General features: G+C 38.4%; 1 protein-coding gene across 15 annotated transcripts in view; it reads right to left on the reverse strand.

Moving 5' to 3' along the window:
• Positions 1–328: 328 nt before the first annotated feature.
• epb41l2 (erythrocyte membrane protein band 4.1 like 2) overlaps positions 329–20,888 on the reverse strand; it is an 88,256-nt gene continuing 67,696 nt past the window's right edge. For 4 of the 15 annotated variants that reach the window (XM_051139012.1, XM_051139010.1, XM_051139008.1 and 1 more), the window contains 9 exons: positions 18,969–19,127; positions 16,794–16,913; positions 14,820–14,873; positions 12,015–12,587; positions 11,083–11,211; positions 9,424–9,522; positions 8,884–8,964; positions 6,095–6,206; positions 329–1,284 (listed from right to left, as the gene is read on the reverse strand). In XM_051139012.1, the coding sequence (XP_050994969.1) occupies positions 6,102–6,206; positions 8,884–8,964; positions 9,424–9,522; positions 11,083–11,211; positions 12,015–12,587; positions 14,820–14,873; positions 16,794–16,913; positions 18,969–19,127 (1,320 nt within the window). In that variant the 3' untranslated portion in view covers positions 329–1,284; positions 6,095–6,101. The remainder of the gene's footprint in view (positions 1,285–6,094; positions 6,207–8,883; positions 8,965–9,423; positions 9,523–11,082; positions 11,212–12,014; positions 12,588–14,819; positions 14,874–16,793; positions 16,914–18,968; positions 19,128–20,888) is intronic. The other 11 variants (XM_051139018.1, XM_051139017.1, XM_051139014.1 and 8 more) reach the window with 9 other exon arrangements.

Consider the following 20,888-nt stretch of genomic DNA (forward strand, 5'->3'; position numbering starts at 1 on the left):
ATACTTACCATGCTTTATTATCATAAAACAGTACCTGTACGACTGAAGAAGCAGAAAAGGCCTTGGTTTGATGATGGACAAAATCCTGAGTAGTCCTGGACAGGTAAGGGAATTCAATACCGTGTGTACACACTCTCTAATACTTACTAGTATGAGTGGATCAGAGACAGTGTCTAACATCACTGGTGCTTATAATATATGAACTGTGGTGCTAACGCTAGCTAAACAACTACTGAATGCACCTTTAGTTTCAGAACAGAGTACAACCACAAATAATCCCATTAAAACACCAACAAACATAATCAATCACTGAAGATCAACCAGACTATTAGATTATTAGAGAATAAACAAACTTTAATTGGAAGAGTGTTACACAATGGGTCAGGTGGGGCATAAAAACATGACAGATCATCGAAAGCTGCTTAAAAAAGAAAGAGAGAGTCAATTCTACCATTAACTGCTATACACAGGGCTGATGGAGCAGATGGGAGCCGGGAGAGAGAAAGAGAGAGAGAGAGAGCAGGGAGCACGGGCCTCGCTCGACCGCTAAAAACATCAGCGCTGGCAGTTCAATCTCATTTGTTCATTTAATCAAAAGTATCTGAAACAGATTAAAAAGATTTAAAAGGGCAGACAGAGCAACTTCCTCCAAACTCATCAGATTTAAAACAAAGAGAGAGAGAGAGAAAAAAAACAGGTTTCTACAAATATATATCTGAATATTGGTGCCAGAAAATGGCTGGAAATGAAAAAGTTTCCAAAGAGCTGCCTAGGTTTCATGTTGAATGGAGATTTTGTTTTTTGCTGAGAGAGGTAGAAGCCGTTCGTCCTCTCGTCGGTGGAATGTTTGTGTGTTTGACTGCATAGAGGAATGATTGGCACTGCCGCCGTCCTGCGCTGGTCCCTTACAAACACATCGTGACATCAGGAAAACCCCGCCCCCATCATCACACGCTCCTCCTATTATTATTACAAAGTACTCCACCACAACGTGATCCATTACTCCTCCTCATGAACTAGGAATGTGAATGACTAATTAACAATAAAAATAACATAAATCTGGTCTTCATAAATGGTAAAGACAATCTTTTGAGGGAAAGAGATAAAACGACAGACTAAAAAAATAAAATGCTACAAATGTTAGCTAAGTGGTTCTGGTTGTGAATGACAGAAGATGAAGATGTTCGTCTGTACAGGATCAGAGCCGCTCTTTTCTCCCCCGCACGTCCTTCGCGGAGGAAAGGATGAACTCTTGAGCCGTGAGGAACGTGCTGGACTTCAGCTCTGTGAGAGAACACAAAACAAACTCAGTCAGTATACATATCACCACAGCATCCTCACTCATCAAACTCACAGCCATCAGGAGAGTGGGGTAAGATGTGCCAAAATCTAGCTATCGATTATGGAAAAATGCTTTGAAATGATTAAAGCAGATGCCTTGTTCAGAGCTGTCTGTCATCTTACAGTGATTCAGGATGACTGACTGTGTGATGAAGCCTATTAGAATGCAGTTATATAAGCCTATAATTCAAGATATGAGGGCAAAAAGTGACCCTGAATGGGTTTTTGTCTTAATCATAATATAATATCACATGAACAGAAGAACATTTTTTAACCTTAATATCTGCATGACTGCAACTGATCAATACTGATTTCCTACAATTGTTCAATAAATATGAATGTGTGTTACATTTAAGACAGTATTGTCTATTTCGCTCAAACAAAAATAGTTGAATTCACAGCAGAACTGTTGTGTGTCTCTAAGCAACACACAGCAGTGATTCATTCCTCATTTTGAATGAATCAAGTGAGTCAATGATTCAATTTTGAATGAATCAGTCATTTTAACAAATAATTGGCTGAATGAATATTCAGTGGCTCACTCATGAAGACAGTGACTTGCTGCCATCTACTGGAGGTTTTATTTTCATATTAAGAATATGATTTGTGTTTTTCATTTGATGTTTCAACTAGTGCTGTCAAATGATTCATCGCAATTAATCGCATCCAAGATAAAAGTTTTTGTGTACATAATATACATGTACACAACATGTGTGTATATTTATTATGTATATATAAATACACACACATGCATAGGTATATTTAAGATATATACTGTATGTGTGTGCATTTATATATACATAATAAATATACACAGTATACACGTAAAATAATAATGAAAAAAAAAAAAATTCACTTATGCAATGTTGAATCAAAATATTTCTTTTTAAAGCTACATTTCTGTAACGAGTTCTTTGATGCAATGACTTTAAATGATCTTTTGGGGGTAATTTCTCAGCCCAAACTAATGTGTGATTAATTTAATTACATTAAAAACTCGAATCACTTCCCAGCTCTACTATTAGCTCTCATACTGGCATGAAGTATTATTTACATTTTCATAAAGCAGCCAGGAGAACATGAAATATTCAGATCATTAAAAGAAACTGAAATATTAATATTTCTTTAGCACATCTTACCCCGAAGCCCCTGACACACTTTACCCCACAAGCCTGCATTCAGTTTATTCACACTTCAGCCAAATCATTTCCATGATTTTTTTCACTGATAATACTTTTGTTACGTTGGTGCTGGATTCCTTTGCTCAGGCTTATTGTACCTGTGAGCTCTTTCTAAATATAGATGGTCACATGACACAAATCATGCTGTCTGCTAGGTTGAGTTAACGACCTCAACTCTACAAAACCAGTGTGCAAACAGCACATAAAGACTTGAATCCTTAAAAACTGATGATCCTGCACTCAAAGCTAGCTGTCATTTGAAAAGAGATGAGACTTTCTCTGGACTTTCAGCAGAGCAGACGCTAACACTACTCCACCACTGCAGACTGGATTTAATACTGATTAGGCTTCATGCAGTCAAACTCGAAATGGTACTGTATCATTGTTGAACGCTCAGCTGACTCGTTTCTCTTTAGAAATGACTGTGTATCTTCATCCCTCAGCCTGAATTCACATGTTGAAATTAAACACCTGAGGCCCTGCTGCCGCCCTCGTCTGCCGGTATCGGGTACAGTCAGCCGTGCTCTAGATTTGAATACATTTCCTGCAGAAATTCTGGCCTGTGAGCAGCGGCTGAGCTGTGATATTTCTAATCCCAAAACAACACAGTCGCCCACTGTTGACACATCCGGAGGGAAGCGCATCAGCTTCAGCAGCCGCCCATCCTCAGCGCTGAGAAGCTCCTTTAATCTCTCAGAGGAGCTCATTGTTTTCTGGGGTGAAGGTCACTCTGGAGACGTGACAGCGCTCACATGGCCACTACAGCACTTCCTCTCAGCGCTGCATCTGTTCATAATGAGGTCCTGGAAAAAGGACTGCTGACGGATACGACAAATGTAGATGGCTAAAAATCAATGACACCACCTACACGGCACAGAGATCTCAGGCACTCTCAGTCTAGGATGTTTAACTATTATATAATTATTATTAGGTTGGTAAAACGTTGTGTAATTTGGCACACAGATAGAGGACAGTCATTAACCACAACAAATCTGGAGTCTCTATCTCAAACCCTCTAGCACCACCAACTGTCAAAATCTGAACTCATGTTTATGCTAGTAATGTTTGAACCGAAGGGATAAAAACGTTTTGAAATTTTTTAAAAATCTTTTCAAACTCCTCCTTGACTGTTGCTCTAGTTGCATAATAACTTTATGAAATTCAAGTTTGGTTAAACCATTCTCAATGTGACAAACTAATTTGACAAAGAGCACACCAAAATTAACTCGTTGTACACATTGTACCTGTTTGTTATAACTTCCATTTGCCATATAATGTGTGTTTTGGCCATGTAATGTTGTTGAAATATGTTATGCTAATGTTGTAATATGGTAACTCTTTATTTTAAGGTGTCATAATACAGAGTAATTACCTAATTAAGTACTTAGTAGTAGCCGTTGTACTTACATGAAACAATGTAACTACCGATAGGAACCGGTATTGAAGTCAAGGTATTGGTATCGGCATCAATATTGAAAAATTTTGAATGATACCCAACACTATCAAAGGAGAAGTCCACTTCTTCGGTCATGAAGAAATTATGGTTTTTGAGGAAAACATTTTAGGATTTTTCTCCATATAATGGACTGATATGGTGCCCCGATTTTGAACTTCCAAAATGTAGTTTAAATGCAGCTTCAAAAGGCTCTAAACAATCCCAGCTGAGGAAAAAGGGTCTTATCTAGTGAAACGATTGTTATTTTTATTTATTTATTTTTTTTTTTTTTCGAAAAACGTGTATACTTTTTAAGCACAAAAGCTTGTGTAACACAGGCTCTGGGATGCACGTCCATGATGCTACGAATTAGTGATGGGTTGTTCTTGAATTAGTTCATCTGTTTCAAGTCACATGATGAACGAACGACTCGAACCCGAAAACTTGTCAGATAAGAGGTGAGGTGAGCTAATCATAGACTAAAGACCCAGGTAAACAATGAATGAATCTTTTCTGTTTCTTACAGCATTATAGTTTTGTCTTGTTTGTAGTGTGATCAACATTTGTGTAAGCAGTAGATGTGTTAGAGAAATAACACGTAACATTTTAATTATATTTTGCTAAAATGAACGAAATGACTCGTAAAAAAGATTCATTCATTTTGCTGAACGAGACTCGAAGGTCCGAGTCGGTAAAATGATCCAAACTTCCCATCGCTACTACGAATCACGTCTAAGTTCATCGTCTGTGTACTCCGGCTCAAAAAGGTAGAGTATGGCGAAAAACTCCATCTGATTTTCTCCTACAACTTCAGAATCACCCGACTTGCTTGCACTCGTTGGATCGTTTAGAGCCTTTGAAGCTGCATTTAAACTACATTTTGGAAGTTCAAAATCGGGGCACCATTGAAACCACCACCTGAAATGTTTTCCTCAAAAACATAATTTCTTCACGACTGAAGACAGAAAGACATGAACATCTTGGATGACAAGGGGGTGAGTACATTATATGTAAATTGTTGTTCTGGAAGTGGACTTCTCCTTTAATGAATAAATCAGTATATATAACATTATTCACTTTACAAGTGTCATCTTTGTGATATTTTTATTCATGCAAATTCTGACATTAAAATCAAAACATACTCATGATTTTATGACATCAATTACTGCTTTAACACAGTCAAAATGTTATTTGTGAATTTGTAATCATTTTATCAGAAGCAGGCCAACAGCACCCCCTACCGAATTTAAAGTCCTTATGGAATGGGCATTAGGGCCCGGGGAACGCATCATTCTGTAGTGCACTGTCAGATTAAATGCAGCGATCCAAAACTGAATCTAATCATTATTCAGGCAAAACTTTGTTTCAAGAATGAGCCACACTGCTGACGTCACACCCTGAGCACCTGTGAGTTAATCCTCTTATCGGCAAAACATATTAGCATAATTTATCATATTGAGCCGATGACGATATTTACACTTAAAGCCCTTATCGGCCAATTCTGATTTTGGTCCGATAATGTTGTGCATCCCTAATAACAACTGACTGGATTTATGTCTTAAGCATTTTGCTGTGATTCATTTACAAATGTCTTTGATTACTCATTTTTGCAGTTGGTCTGATGTTCCCTGCCTTGCTTGCTTAGCTCCTCATCTTGCCTCTGTTGTGCCTGGCTACTTCATGGCTGCTTGCAGCTATAGTTTTAATAATAATAATAATAATTAACATTTTTCTATTTTATTAGGCACCAGTAATGAGCCATCACCAGTAAGTGTTTCACATTTCAAGGATGATGCAAGTTAGGGAACCTAACTTTTTTTTCATTCAGAGATCATAAATTTCATTCAAAGGTATATGAGGATCCTCTAAAATAAGTGTCAGACCCAGTTCAGCACAAGCGAGTGTGAATCTGCTCTGCTTTAACATGAGAAACACACAGAACAGACCCAGGGCAGAGAAAAGAAAGAGACAAACACAAAAGGAGAGATGAATACTAGAAAAAGATCAAACAAAAGGGGAGAAACGACAGGCTCCAGGTGGAGGAGAAGGAGGAGGAGGAGGAGCTGCCGGGTCGGAGCGGGAGGAGCCCGTCGTCAAGAGAGGCGCTTGTTGCCATGGTGGGTTGCCATGTGCTTACCTGTCCTTCAGTCGTCGTCCTCGGCGAGCTCCGTCTCTTTGTGGACGACCACGCGAGTGACGGACATGTCGGGGTGCTGCTCTTTGGCCTCCTTTATAGCCTGGGCCAACGCCTGAGCCCGCCAGAGTTAACCAACACAAACAAACAAAAGCAAACAAAACATTTAAAGGAAAAAAAATGAATAATCCAACGCAAAAATGAAAACACAAGTAACTGAACACAAACAGATGATGGGAGATGTACATGCACATGAACAACTGATGCTGGGATCTGCGTGAACGTCTCTCAGTCTATGAGGATGGCAAATGTCACATCGCTATGGTAACCTGTGTGCACGTACCCGACCTATCAGAAGCCGCGTGCATGCGTGCGTCACACGACACAGACAGACAGAAATACCTCATGGCTAAAACGAGCACCTGTCGTCCTGCGTCTGTGGAGCTGAGGATCATGAGCTCCTCCACACTATAATCACAGCTGCACACTCTGTGACTTCCTTAACTTTACCACTTTACCTCGTCAGACTGTACAATGTGAACCCAGTGAGATATTGAATAAACGCTAAGAAAAACGGCAAGAAAGCAGCCACGATTTAGGTCAGACTGTATGCAAGTCACATCACTCACAAAAGTTTTTTTGCCTGTGTTTTAAACAGGGTTTGTACAGATAGTGGAAAATGAAATTCCAGCACTACTTTTGATTTTCAAGGACTTCAATTAGAGATCTCACTTTTTGAACAATGTCTTCCACTTCAAACTCTAAAAAAGAGAAACGGATAAATAAAAATATACTAATGAAGCATGAAGCACAAGCAAAGTATTACTACTAAAGTATTACAATGTATACTAAACTTTTACTATAGAAAAACCACTGTTATTTTTCTTAATAGATTTGTGATTGTGTAGACTTTTTTGTTTGTTTTTATAACTGTACAGTATTAATGGTTTGATATTTTCTACGATTTAAAAAAAAAAAAAAAGATTCACGAAATTGCTCCGAAATCCTGATCTGAAACAAATAATTCCCGAACCTACTCCGAAGTTCTGATCTAAATCAAATGATTCACGGTCCACGCTCTGCAAATCGCAAATCATTTAATTTGAATAATTCAATTTGCTAATTTATTCACAATCCCGTTCTAAATCAAATGATTTGTGATACACGCTCCGAAGTCCAGACCTGAATCAAATGATTCACAATATTCAAAGTTACAATCTGAAACAAATGATTCGCGATACGTGATCCAATTTGAGCGCTTCAAAGTAGTGAATTTTGTGACACAATGGTTTAACTGATTCAGAGTTTCAAAAAGCTCTGTTTTACCCATCACTACATGCTTTTTAAAATCGTTACAAGCAATTTCAAAATTAGAAAATGACTGACTCTTCCAATTTGATCTGTTTTTTTCTTTGCTAGTGAATCGCTTGAAATTAAAGTCACAAGTTTAAATCAATCCAGAGGGTTCCAGCATAAATGACTCAACTGATTTGGTTTGTCCTTTTGATTGTTTTCTGACATTAACTGAAACAAGCAAAAAAAGTATGATGTTTTTTGAATTGTGTGTATTTTGTATAAAAAGATGTGTGCTATGACAAAAATGAAAGTCTTATTTCATAGATACATTGTCCTTCAATAATTCAAGCACTCAAGTACCTCTTCAGGAATATTGCCATTTTCAAGGGTTTTGCAAGCCTTAAATGTCAAAAAGCCAAATACAAGTACTTCAAGCACTTTAAACACCTTGCACAAACCCTGTTTAAAGCTTTGCCAGTTTAAATTTGTGAACCATTTTACTAACACGCTGTCCTGAAGTACAGAGAAAGCATGTGAGTACTGAACTAAGTTTTTTTTACTGCACTGTCAAAAACACAAAGTTCACATAAACAGTTGTTTGTGTCTAAAGTGCATGTAAACAGAATATATTGGATCAGTGCATTTAGGTTTTAAAGGGACAGCAGCCTAATACACCTGCCGCTGGCTGTGTTGCTCATGTGAATCAAACAACAAAAGAAAAAGAGAAACTCCCTCACAGCTTTACATACACTTTCATTCTTATTCATTTATACAGTGAAGACCACGTATTGTTTTTACTTTCTGTCTTGACCATTGTTAAATAGACCTACTATTCCTAAAAAAAAAAATGAAAGCACTGTTTATTAAAGCACTTTGTTCTCATTTTTAATAACGAAGATAAAATAATTAAATAAAACAAACGGTTTTGGTCATATTGCCCACCCCTACTTTGGTCTAAATGGTTTGTGTGTACCTTGTAGGGCGATATATTTTCTAAACAATGAAATCAGTATAGCTGTACTGCTCAGTAAATTACAAAACAGACTTAAATACACCACATCATCCACCCTGAACTGTATGATGTAGATCTGAGGACTCTGGTCATGATTGACAGCACTGATGGATAAATCAGTTTGTGTTCTGACATCCTCGCTGATACTACACAAACCAAAGCAAGTATGAGCAAATGTTTAAAAAGAATAAATAAAGCCAAAAGCATCTGGGCAAAAGAGGGAATTTGTTGACTGTTAGTTCTTCACAACAAACCCTGACAAGAGCATGTTGAAGGGAGCGATAAATAACGAGATGCGCAGCAGATCCTACAAACACACCCGTGGAAATGTTTACTGATGTGTCACGCTCAGCGATCAGACCAAAGAAACCTGCTACAATGTCCAAAAATAGTCTACTTGTCTAAAAATAGACTCAAACAGTGTGCATCTGGCTTTATATATACAGACCACAGTTGTGTGTGAGGGTGTGTGTGTGTATCTCACCTGATCGTGATCAATGTCAGAGTCTCCCGTGATGACGATGCGCTTCTCAATGCGAGTTTCTGACAGCCCGCCCTTTAGTGTCTGTCAATCATTAAAAAGACCGACATGGTGTGAACCGCACTTAAGAAAGCTACAGGACAACATACTGCAATCACTTTTACAAGATTATCGAAGTAGGTTTTGCATGATAGTACTATTACTGTCTTTCTACTTCAAAATTTCACATTTAATTCAGTGATATTTGCGCTTTCTATGTAATTACTTGTAAAATTTACACCAAACATTTTCTGTGTAAATTAATGTTGTCTTTAAACACTGGCCCTAGATTAAACTCACTTCTGACATTACAATTCAGGGGAACCTGCTGAAGCAGAACAAAAACAAATGAAGATGTTTGCCAGTTCTGCATCCATAACCCTACTCTCACCTGACAGCGTCAGCTAATATCCTACATCCTGAACAGGATCATTCGTCTCCTAACCTCTCTTATCAGTGCAAATGTCACAGTCAGTGGTGTGTGTGTGTGTGTGTGTGTATTACCTTCGTGATGTGTGTGGTGGTGGTGGTGCAGAGCGATTCGGAGGTGATGGTTTGAGCTGTCATGAGCACGCCCGGCTCCCCGTCTCCATTACCATCCAACTGTCAATCACACACAGAACAAACAAACACAAAGACTCTCAGGCAGCTGCGTGATTCTGCATTAATGACAACAGTTTTAGTCAGTGTTGGTGAAGCCATGTCAAAATTATGAGCAGCTTGACAGGATTCAGTTTCAAAGCAGTGCAACGCTCTTTTGAAAAAGTAGTGAGCTGAACTACAAGATACTGACAAAACACAGCTAACCACACACACACGTACATACATACGGGGCCATTTTACAGAATTGGTGCAAATTGCTGTACCACAACTAAAACACATTTAAAAAGCATTTAAGTATTCAAATCTTAGATGTTTACGAAGCTTCTTTTATTATCTATTGAAAGGCACAATAATATTTAAAATATCAGTAAGCTAAATATATATAAAATCATTTAGTGGGTACTTGCAATTGGGAGGTGGATGTCCCATACCATAACCCCTAAATTTCAACTTATTAAAATTATATTCAAATAATTTCTGCAGTTTTTAAAAATATCTTTTTGATATTTTTTTTTTTTAAAGTGAAGTTTGTCACTTTTTTGTCACTCTGTCAATTATGCCAGAAAAAATATGTTTAAAAAAAAATGTGTACCGCATTTTCATGTCACTACCGAAAGTGTATATTTTAGTCCATTGGCTAAGACTGATTTGAACTACACCCCTTCATTTATGATCAGGAAATATTCCTGTGTCACTTTGTCTCATAGCTACACGGTGAGTAGATACGTCTCATCATTTTGAGGTAAATGTGTTCAAAAGTATGAAAACGCTGTGTGTAACTTTAAAGAATGTCACTACCGAACACCATTTTTCTATAAACACACTTTTTTGGGAGTTATTCCATAACATTTAGTTTTTATATGTGTACAACTGTGCTGGTTAACCATGTGCTGATTAGCATCTTTGAGCTAGCTTCAAAACTATCGGAACTTGTTACTACCGAAATATTTGGTGCCATTTTTTGGGTGTTATCCCATAAAACTGTCACTACCGAAACAGTCACAAACAAAAGTAAACAAAATATTAGTACAGATATGCAAAGTTTTTGCTTTTTTTGTAATATGTTTTGTATTTTAGTATAATTCAGTATGTGTTGTAGCATTACTAAGTCAACAAAATACTTAGTATTTTGTTGTTCAAAATACAACAAATGTCATAAATCACACTTAAAATATTGTTAAAATTGTAATTGTTATTGATTTCTCTTAGAAAATGTCTTTAAATATATATTTACAAAGAAGATGTAAGCTAAATCTTAACAGGTCAATATAACCCTTCTTATTAAATTATATATTACTGTTTTGGTAGTGACAAATTTGGCAAGAGGACAAATATTCCAAAACTTTCTGAAAATACAATATGAATTAACTGCACAATTACTAGAAATGTGTACCTTGGATATTATACAATTTGCATACATTCAAAATTTGTGGAAGAAGACAAATCAATATAAATCAAACACACACAAACGATTACAGATCCAGTGCAGTGACTCCTGACCTGATGTGATTCCTACAATTCCATTTAAGAAACTTCACAGGATCAGGTGACCCCTCTCACCTGGGCGGCCTCGTACGTGATGGTCTTGGTTTCCGTGTGAACGATGGGGACCTCCTTAGTGGATATCTCCGTCTTCTGAGCAGCAAACGTGTCTGAAATCGTAACCATCTCGGTCTTCACAACAGGAGGCTACGGAGAGACAGAGACCGTCAGTGTGACGTACACGTACGAGGCGCGTCCGGTCTGACGTCACTTCACAAACACACACAAAACCACCGCTACACAGCACAACGGAGAGATGAAGCTCGTGCAGTTCAAAGAAACACACCACTATAAACTAGACGTCTTTGGTATAACGCATGCAGCCTACAAAACGAAAAATAAGCCAAAATGTTTCCAAATTTTGGTTTCTGCGATCTTTGGCAGTGTTGACAGGACAACACACACATGCAAAAGCACAAACACTTTCATTTCTATGAGTACTTAAATTATGTGATATTTATCTGTGCAATCAAATCATATCACTTACGCTTCTGCTGCTCTATCTCTACTAACAGAGTGAGAAATCAATGTAAACGCACTTATATAATTAGGATATCAAGTACGCTACATAAAACAAGCACCACAAAGCCCCATGCAATGATACACAACATGCAACGCACAAAATACAAGCCCCCGCATGCAGCGCTCCTCATGTGTGACTCAGAATATTGTGTTTATGTGTGTGTGTGTGTGTGTGGTCGAGTAGGATGGAATATAAAATCAACTTAAAGGTGAGAGGATGGAATGACAAACATTTAAGACGCTTTCATTTATACTGCAATCGCTTCCTTTAAAGCGGGCTAGAGAGACGTTTCAGCCTGTGCGCAGATAAAGCAGGATCTTCATCCAGGAAGGAGGAAGGAGTGGGAAATGGAAGAGGAGATGAGGAGGAGAAGAGCGGCGGCGCAGGGGAAGCGTAGGTGGCCGTCTCAGCTCAGGGTGTCAATTACCTCCGAACAACAAATAACCTGCGGCAGGTGCTCCGTTTCCACACGAGAGGCGCTGCCGTTGACGATGTGAGGCTCCTCCTCCTCTGCAGCTGTGGCTTTAAGAGTGGGCGGGGCTTCGTCTTGGAGGGCGTGTCCATTGGGAGCTTCATCCGGTGTCAGCAGAGGCTCGTCCGCACACGCTTCCTCTTCAGGCTGCGCTGCTGGTTTCTCTTCCTCTGCCGCGGGGGCGGGTTCAGCTGCTTCTGTGATTGGCTGTGACTCTATTACAGAGGGCGGGGCTTGTTGAGTAAGATCCGCCTCCTGTTCCTCCTCGGGCTCTTCTTTTATCAGCTGAGCGGAGACGCTCGTGCTGGGCGGTTGAGCGTGGTACTCCGCCTCGTCTTCACTCTCGCTGTCCGACGATAAACTCCTCTCCTCCTTGACCTCTGCGGCGTGCTCGGTCTCGACTGTAACCGCCGCCTCAGGGGTGGGGCTTTTGGGTTTGGCTTTGACGACTTCCTCGATGACGACAGTTTCTTCCACGACCTCTACGACCTCTGGCTGGCCGTTGACTTCGGGTTTGACCTCTGCGCTCTACACCAGACAAGCACACAAACACACACGAGGGATGGAGAGAAAAGCAAAAAACATAAACCATGACCACAGAACAAAAACTGAAGGAAACAAACTTCCTGCGGACCTTAGTCAAAGTCAGTGTCATTGTAATGCAAATAAAAACAAGGCTGTGAGGTAGAGATGTACAGTCTGTTCAACGAGTGCAGTTTTGCAGACCTTGAAACGCACTGAAATGTGTGCTGGATTCTTGAAAAGCAGCAAAACTGTCTGCAAGAATAAAACCTTGTCTTGTCTGATGCCTAAAACGAGAGGAAAGTTTGCCACAGCTCTCAGCAGCAGAAGTTGTTGTAGTTGTTAAACTATTTTAGTTTCTGAACAAACCATACACATTTGTCTCTCAATGAAATGTGACCCTGGACCACAAAACCAGTGTCAATTTTTTGAAATTGGGCTTTATACAAAGGGTTTGTACAGATACTGTAAAATTAAATTCCAGGACTTTCAAGGACTTTTCAAGCACTACCTTTTCGATTTTCAAGAATCAGAGATTCTAATCAGAGATTTCACTTATCAAACAATGTATAACTGTACTGCCTTAATGGTTTCATCTTTTCTACTGTTAAATTAATCAGGAAAACAAACAAACAAAAAAAAACACTCCGAAATCCTGATCTGAAACAAATGATTTGTGACCCACGCTCTGAATTCCAAAACTGAATCAAATGATTTGCAAACCTGCACCAAAGTCTTGATCAGAATCAAATGATTCACGATCTGCACTCCAATCTAAATCAAATGATTCACGACACATGCTCCAAAGTCCAGATTCAAATGATTCATGATATGCAAAGTTCCAATGTAAATCAAAAGATTTGTGAACCTGTTCCGAAGTCTCGATCTAAAAGAAATGATCTGCGATACTCGATCTGAATCAAATGATTTGCACAATTGCAAAATCGGAGTGCTTGTAAATGGTAAATCATTTTGCAACACAATGGTTTAACTGATTTGGAGTTTCACAAAACGTAGTTTCACCCATCACTATGTGCTTTTTAAAATCATTACAAGCAATGTGGAAATTCAAAAATAACTGGCTCTTTTAATCGAATCTGTTTTTTGTTTCTTTTTTAAATAAATGATCGAAGTTTGAATCAATCGGAGTGGTTCCAGCATAAATGACTTTGATTTGGTTCAAAATAAAATTGATTCAGTTCATCTGTTCCTCTTTTCGCATCTTCAGCCATGTTTACACAACATTGTCAGTACTACTACTGGCTTAGCTCGCTAGTTTTATGTTTTATTCATTGTTTTTTTTTTTTTTTTATTAACTGAAATATGTGAAAAAAGTATTGTGTAAATTTTGCATGAAAAGATATTTAAGACATATTAAAAAATTAAACTTCATATTTCATAGGTACAAAGTATTTCAACAATACAAGCATTTTTTAAGTACGTCTTCAGAAGTCTTGCTATTTTCAAGGGGTTTTTTAGGCGTTAAATTTTAAAAAGTCAAATTAAGCTAAGGTACAACTATTTGAAAATCTGGAATCTGAGGTTGCAAAAAAATAAAATAAAAAAAAAAAATAATAATAATAATAATAATAAATAAATAAATAAAAACATTGAGAAAATTGCCTTTAAATTTGTCCAAATAAAGTTCTTAGCAATGCATATTCCTAATCAAAAATTTTTTGATATATTTTTGTTTTGATATATTTATGGTAGTACAAAATATCTTCATGGAACATGATCTTTACTGTATATCCTAATGATTTTTGGCATAAAAAAAATAATTTTTGAACCATGCAATGTATTTTTGGCAACAAATATACCCGTGCTACTTATGACTGGTTTTGTGGTCCAGGGTCACAAATGTTTCTTGTAAAGACTTTCAGATATTTTTTTGTAAAACAAGACATCTGATTGAACACACTGTACATCTGTCACTCACAGCGCCGCTCTCATTTGTGCTGAATCAAACATGACATCTCCTCCGACTAAGGTCCAAAAACACTGCAACACCACACACATATAAATCAAGCAACATAAGAAAGAGAGACGATCATAACAAGCTGAAAGATGAATGAACGCATGGACAGACACATGGATGATCAATCTGGTGAAGGTGGAGAGAAGAGGGCTGGAATCATGACGTCTGCAATGGAAAAAGGGTGAGATGTGTGTGCAGTGTTAGGTGCGCATTTGCTCAGGTGATGTTAGGTGTTAGGCTGAGCGAGGACGATGGACCACCTTGCTGGCGTCTCTGCTGTCCGTCCCGGGACGAGGAGGGGTTTGCTGTGGAACCTGAAGGTAATCATAGGACACAGTCACTCAAACACACGCTCTGGACCACACACGCCATCACGGAACGAGACCTGCTTGCGTGACCCGATCACAGGAGATGCATTTGAGACCAGATCTACACGCAGATGCGTTTCAAATGACCGCTAGTGATCGGATGACCCGAGGCAGCAGTGAGTTAAAAGGTTTCAGACGGTGGACAGGACAGCAGTCAGCAGTAATACAGGTAAACAGAAAGATCACAAACACACAAAACAAATTTCACACACGATGGCAGGGATGGAAATTACTCGATTATGTTGTTACTGGATGTTTATGACCAGTCTGGCAGTGAAATGCCCTGTAGAGCTGATCTCATGTGTGTGATTCACTATCACTCAGTCCAGAAGAGCTGTATAAATACAGCTGTAGCTCTCAAATCTCATTCATTGTGGTATAAAATACAGGGCTGTCAAACAATTAATTGCATGCAATTTAAAAGTTTGTGTTTACATAAAATGTGTGCGTGTAAATGATAATACAAATTATATGCAAATATATGTACATGTATTTTGTATATTGAAATAAAATTTTTCTTTATACATTAAATTATACATGCATCTGTGTGTATTTATACGTATATATATATATATACACAGTACACACACACATACATTAGGTAAACAAACTTTTATTCTGCATGTGATTAATTGCGATTAATCCTTTGACAGCCCTAATAAAATAGCAATATATTTGACACACTTGTTTTGATTTTGATGGTTTATTGTACATTTAATTACTTTTGCTTTCCATTTCTGAACTGCTGTTAGATGTGTAAGAAATAATTATTGTTTACATAATTTGTATCTACACACTACTATTCGAAAGGTCATTAATATTTTTCAGCAAGGATGCATTAAATTGATCAAAAGTGACAGTAAAAACATTTATAATGTTACAAAAGATTTGTAATAATCTTTTAATTCTGTTCTTTTGAACGTTCTATTCATCTGTGAATCCTGAAAAATAAAATGTTTCACAGTTTCCACAAAAATATTGCGGCATAACTGTTTTCAAAAGGTGTTTGATGATAATCATTAATGTTTCTTAAGCAGCAAATTAGCATTCGTGACCCTGGACCACATAATCAGTCATAAGCAGCACGGGTATATTTGTAGCAATAGCCAAAAATACATTGCATGGGTCAAAATTATCGATTTTTCTTTTATGCCAAAAATCATTAGGAAAGTACGTACAGATCATGTTCCATGAAGACATATTGTACATTTCCTATCCTAAATATATCAAAACTTAATTTCTGATTAGTAATACGCATTGCTAAGAACTTCATTTGGACAACTTTAAAGGCCATTTTCTTAATATTTAGATTTTTTTTGCACCTTCAGATTTTCAAATAATTGTATCTCGGCCAAATATTGTCCTATCATAAACCACATGTCAATGGAAAGCTTATTAATTCAGCTTTGAGATGATAAAAAATGACCCTTATGACTGATTTTGTGGTCACATATAAGAATGACTTCTGAAGAATCATGTGACACTGAAGACTGAATGAAGCTGAAAATCAGCTTTGATCACAGCAATCAATTACAGTTTAACAGATATTCACAGAAAACAGCTATTTTTAAATTGCACTAATATTTCACTGTTTAGACTGTATTTTTGATCAAATAAATGCAGCCTTGGAGATCTTTAAAGACAGGAAAAAAAAAAAAAAAAAAAAAAAAAAAGTGTACACACACAGTGCTTCTTCACACATCAGCGAGGGCTGGATCAATACCGGCTGCCAGATCTGAGCATGAACTTGGTTTGTTTTAAAGCAGTGCAAGTACGTGGCAGAGAATATAAAGCCGTAAGCAGTTACAGGGAGACAGAAAGTCAGAGCAGGCGAGATGAAGAGACAGACAGAAGTGGTAAAGGCACCTCGGGCTGAGCTGAGACTTTACTGGCCTCTGCTGGAGCAGCATCAGCACTGCAGGAGCCAGCCAGCCCGGAGAAGCACGCCTTACTCAGAAAGAGAGAGGTGAGCTCCTCTTCCAAACTCTACAGGGGTTATGAAACCACAGTGAAGGGCAAGACATGAAACAAGTGGGTGCAAGGACAAGAACAGACACAGAAACAGAAGAAACAAGAGAGAAAGAAACACAAAAGCACTTGAGTGATTCTACAGAGTGAGGAGAGAACAGCTACTAACCCAACAAGCACACACACATACACACACTACAGGAACAGCAGTAAAGCACTTCAAAGTGAACAGAGCAGAGAGAATGTGTGCCGACAACTCAAGACACAAAGTGTTTCAAAGAGAAGTCTGTAAAACGGGTGCAAATAAACTGCAAAAATCAATCAAACATACAAGCACTCATCAAAATGCGCAATATAGTCTTTGGCAGGAGCTGATCATTTACACGGACTGATAAAGGAGAACTTTTAAAACATACAAACAAACAGAAGTAGCATGTGCGCAGCTGAAAGAGACAACGTGATCGAAAACTGCAAATGAAATGAGCAAACCTAAACAATGAGAGAAGCATTCTGCTAGAAAACACAGGAGGGAAAACAAAATATTCATGAGCAGTGAGGAAACCAAAGGACAGAATGAGCCAACGCACAGCATGAACAACAGAACTCAAAGAGCCAATCAGAGTGAACTGATGCACCAATCAGATTGAGAACTGCCCCGCCATTGGCTAGTGTAGAGGACAGGAGGCGTGCGTGTGCGTGAGACAGTTGGGATTATGGGCAGTCGTCTTAAATCTACTTAAGACTCAACCAGACAATAGTGCATTGTGACGTCAGGAGTGACAGGTGCTAGCAAGGCATCTCACACTAATGGATCATCTGCATGATTTCATTAAGAGCCCAAAGGCATTGAAGTCAGTCGGTTTCCTCAACGGACATCTCGGTGACACCCGACTGAACAGACATTTCTAGTCATGACAGCGCAGCTCGGTCTACTTCAGTGGGGAATGAACGAACGATTCAAAAGTGTTTGACAAGATGTTGTTTCAAAACAGGAATAAAATCTGTTTTGGTCAAGCACATGCACATTTTTTTGGAAAACCCTAAGGCAGGTTGGCCGATGACAACTCAGTTCAGGAACAATTTTCACAAATTCAGACCAATTTGATCAGATTCACAATGACATTCAACTGAATTTCAAAATGCATTACGAAGGAAATGCTTCTCCTAATATGTTTTATGTAATAAAAGGACAGAATATGCATTAAATATGTGTCCATACATAAAATTGTAATATTTTGAAGCTGAACACCTATCTATGGAAGCCTGTTTCCACCACTGAAAAAAAAAAAACAAAGGTAATTGTGACTTTTTATCTAACAATTCTGTCATTTTTTCTCAGAATTGCGCTGTATAAACTCAGAATTCTTATTTTCTCAGAATTTTGAGACAATAAATGCACAATTGCGAGTTATAAAGTCAGAATTGCGGGATATAAACAAGCCTTTTTCTCACAATGGCGAGTGACTTGTTTTGGATATATCTCGCAATTCTGACTTTATAACTTTCTCAATCCTGAGAAAAAAAAAAAAAGTCAGAATTGCAAGTTTGTATTACGCAGTTGCGACTTTATTTCTCAGAATTTCAATATATAGTCACAATTCTGACTTTATAACTCACAAATGCGACTTTTTGTCTCACAATTTTGAGAAAAAATTCAGAGTTACAAGTTTGTATTATGCAACTCTGAGAAAAAAAGTCAGAATTTAGAGATGAAAAGGTCGCAATAACCTTTTTTTTTTTTTTACATTTTTTATTCAGTGGCGGAAACAGGCTTCCATACCTTTCAAACTATTGCATATTCCAGATGTTTTTAAATGCCAAAAAAAAGGTTCATGATTCAAAACTCCAAGTTTTAAGATCAAGGTATAAGCACTGACAGGATTTGTAATTCATCGAGATATAAGAAAACACTTATTTACGCAACATTTTCCCAACTGTCCCACCATACAACAGAAAACAAACAGTACACCAGCTTCTCAGTAGAGGAGAGTAAGAAAAACAGGAAGTGCAGGACAGCGGGGGCATGCAGAGCATCTGAGGAGGCGTCCGTATCCCGAGCAGAAGCACACGTACCCCTTGAGCCTGCAGGCGCAGTGTGGTGGCAGGGCTGCCCGTCAGGCGTTTGTCCCATTGACTGGGCCTGGGCTCGGGCGTAGCCTCCATAAAACTGCGCTTTAGCTCGCTAATGCTAGCCTGATGTTTCAATACATCCTCCTGGGTCTTATCCAAGTCCTGATGGGCCCACAGCACCAGGGAGAGGCAGGCAGGGGGAGGACAAAGGGACAACCAACAACCAGCACATTAGTCATGGAGAGACCTGAACCACGTTAGAGTCGAACCTCACTGCTCACCCGACGCACCACACAGTCCTGAGCTCGGTTCAAAGACCCAGCGGATCTCTGACAGCACAGACGCACTCTTGGCTTCAATAGGGAGTTAATATTTACAATTGCATTGCGTGCGCTTATGATGTTAGGCAGTAGGCTGCCAGGAAGCTCACTAGATTTGGAACAGTGCCGCAGGGTTCTGGAACTCCTCTCAATAACTGATGACATCCAGCATTATTGTTTTAGTAATTTGACACAAAAGAAATTGAGGTTGTGAGGGACAGAAATACAAACTGTTAAGGCCCTGATATAATAGTGAAACTGAAGAACGAGTAGGTGCGATTACGAAGACATTACGAAGAGCTTTTGGCTTCAAGTTAATCTTTTGTTTGGAGTTTGTTTTGGCTCACCAGTGCACATTTTTGAACCACTGAAACTCCAAACAAACTTTGTTTTCATTAAAATTATATGATACCACCAAAACAAACTTTGTTTCAGCCAGATTTCCTTTGAAATGACATCACCCATTCGTTCTTCAGTTTTAATGGGTGCAACATCATTTCTAAATAAATCTGGCTAAACCAAAGTTTGCTTGGAGTCGTTGGCTTCGAATAGTTTTCTGTTTATAGAAAACTGTGGTGTCTATTAAATATCTTCAAACTGTGCCTGGCTTTTACAGGTTGTACATCCAGGTATTCATAGTTCAGCTGAAAGAACACTGAAAATGGGTCTTTCCACAAAGGTTCGGCAAAACGAGCTCAGTGCCTTAAAACACTACAGCCTATTGCTCTGACTGTACGTCTGTCCCTCACAAGGCACATTTCCATTACAGATTTGCGCAAAACTATATTTTATAAATGTCATTAAAAAAAATATTGTGAAATGACAGCGTTTCCATTAACCAATGTTACGTGACCAAAATATTTTTTCTTCTCGCAATAAGTCATGGCAACTGATTTGGCTATATTTAATTGAAGGAGGCATATGCCTGTATTTTTACAGAAGCCGTGCAGAGAGCCGCTTCACAAAACATGCACAGCGTGGCTGGTATAAACACAAACCTTGACTGAGTGGCAGGGATCAGCTACGGTGGCCGTGTCAGAGCCGTGAAGCTCTGTAAATAAAGTGTAAATTCTCTGAGCATTAATGGCTAGGGCTGTGAAAAGAAATCGATGCATCACAAATCAAGAAACGATTTAGCATCTATTCTGAGATTTTCCGAATACATAGCGATTTTTTTCACAAGACTATTCTGAGCTTAGTTTTGAACAGCAGATGGCATTGCACGCTTTAGAAACAGCCGGACTCTGCTTGTTTCCAAATCCTTACACACACTTGAACCTAAAATAATAATTCATAAAATTCAAAAAGGTTGAAGATTTTTCACAGTGGGCTGTGTTCACATTAATCTTGCATCATAAAATAATTCAGAGCTGAAGTGAAATTACATGACAAGCGCTCAGCACTTCTCCTCATGAGCATTTAAGTGTGCAGATAAAAATTAGATTAGAGGGCCATCTGCTCCTAAAATTTACGCTCAGAATCGATTCCAGAGAGAATCACGATGCATTCGGGAGATCTCAAAATTGATCCACATATCGATTCTGCATCAAGTTATCATCGCAGCCCTACTAATTGCAGGGAAAGCCCCTTATACTTGAGAGCA

The sequence above is a fragment of the Labeo rohita genome, chromosome 20 (assembly GCF_022985175.1).
Source record: "Labeo rohita strain BAU-BD-2019 chromosome 20, IGBB_LRoh.1.0, whole genome shotgun sequence".
Taxonomy (NCBI): domain Eukaryota; kingdom Metazoa; phylum Chordata; class Actinopteri; order Cypriniformes; family Cyprinidae; genus Labeo; species Labeo rohita.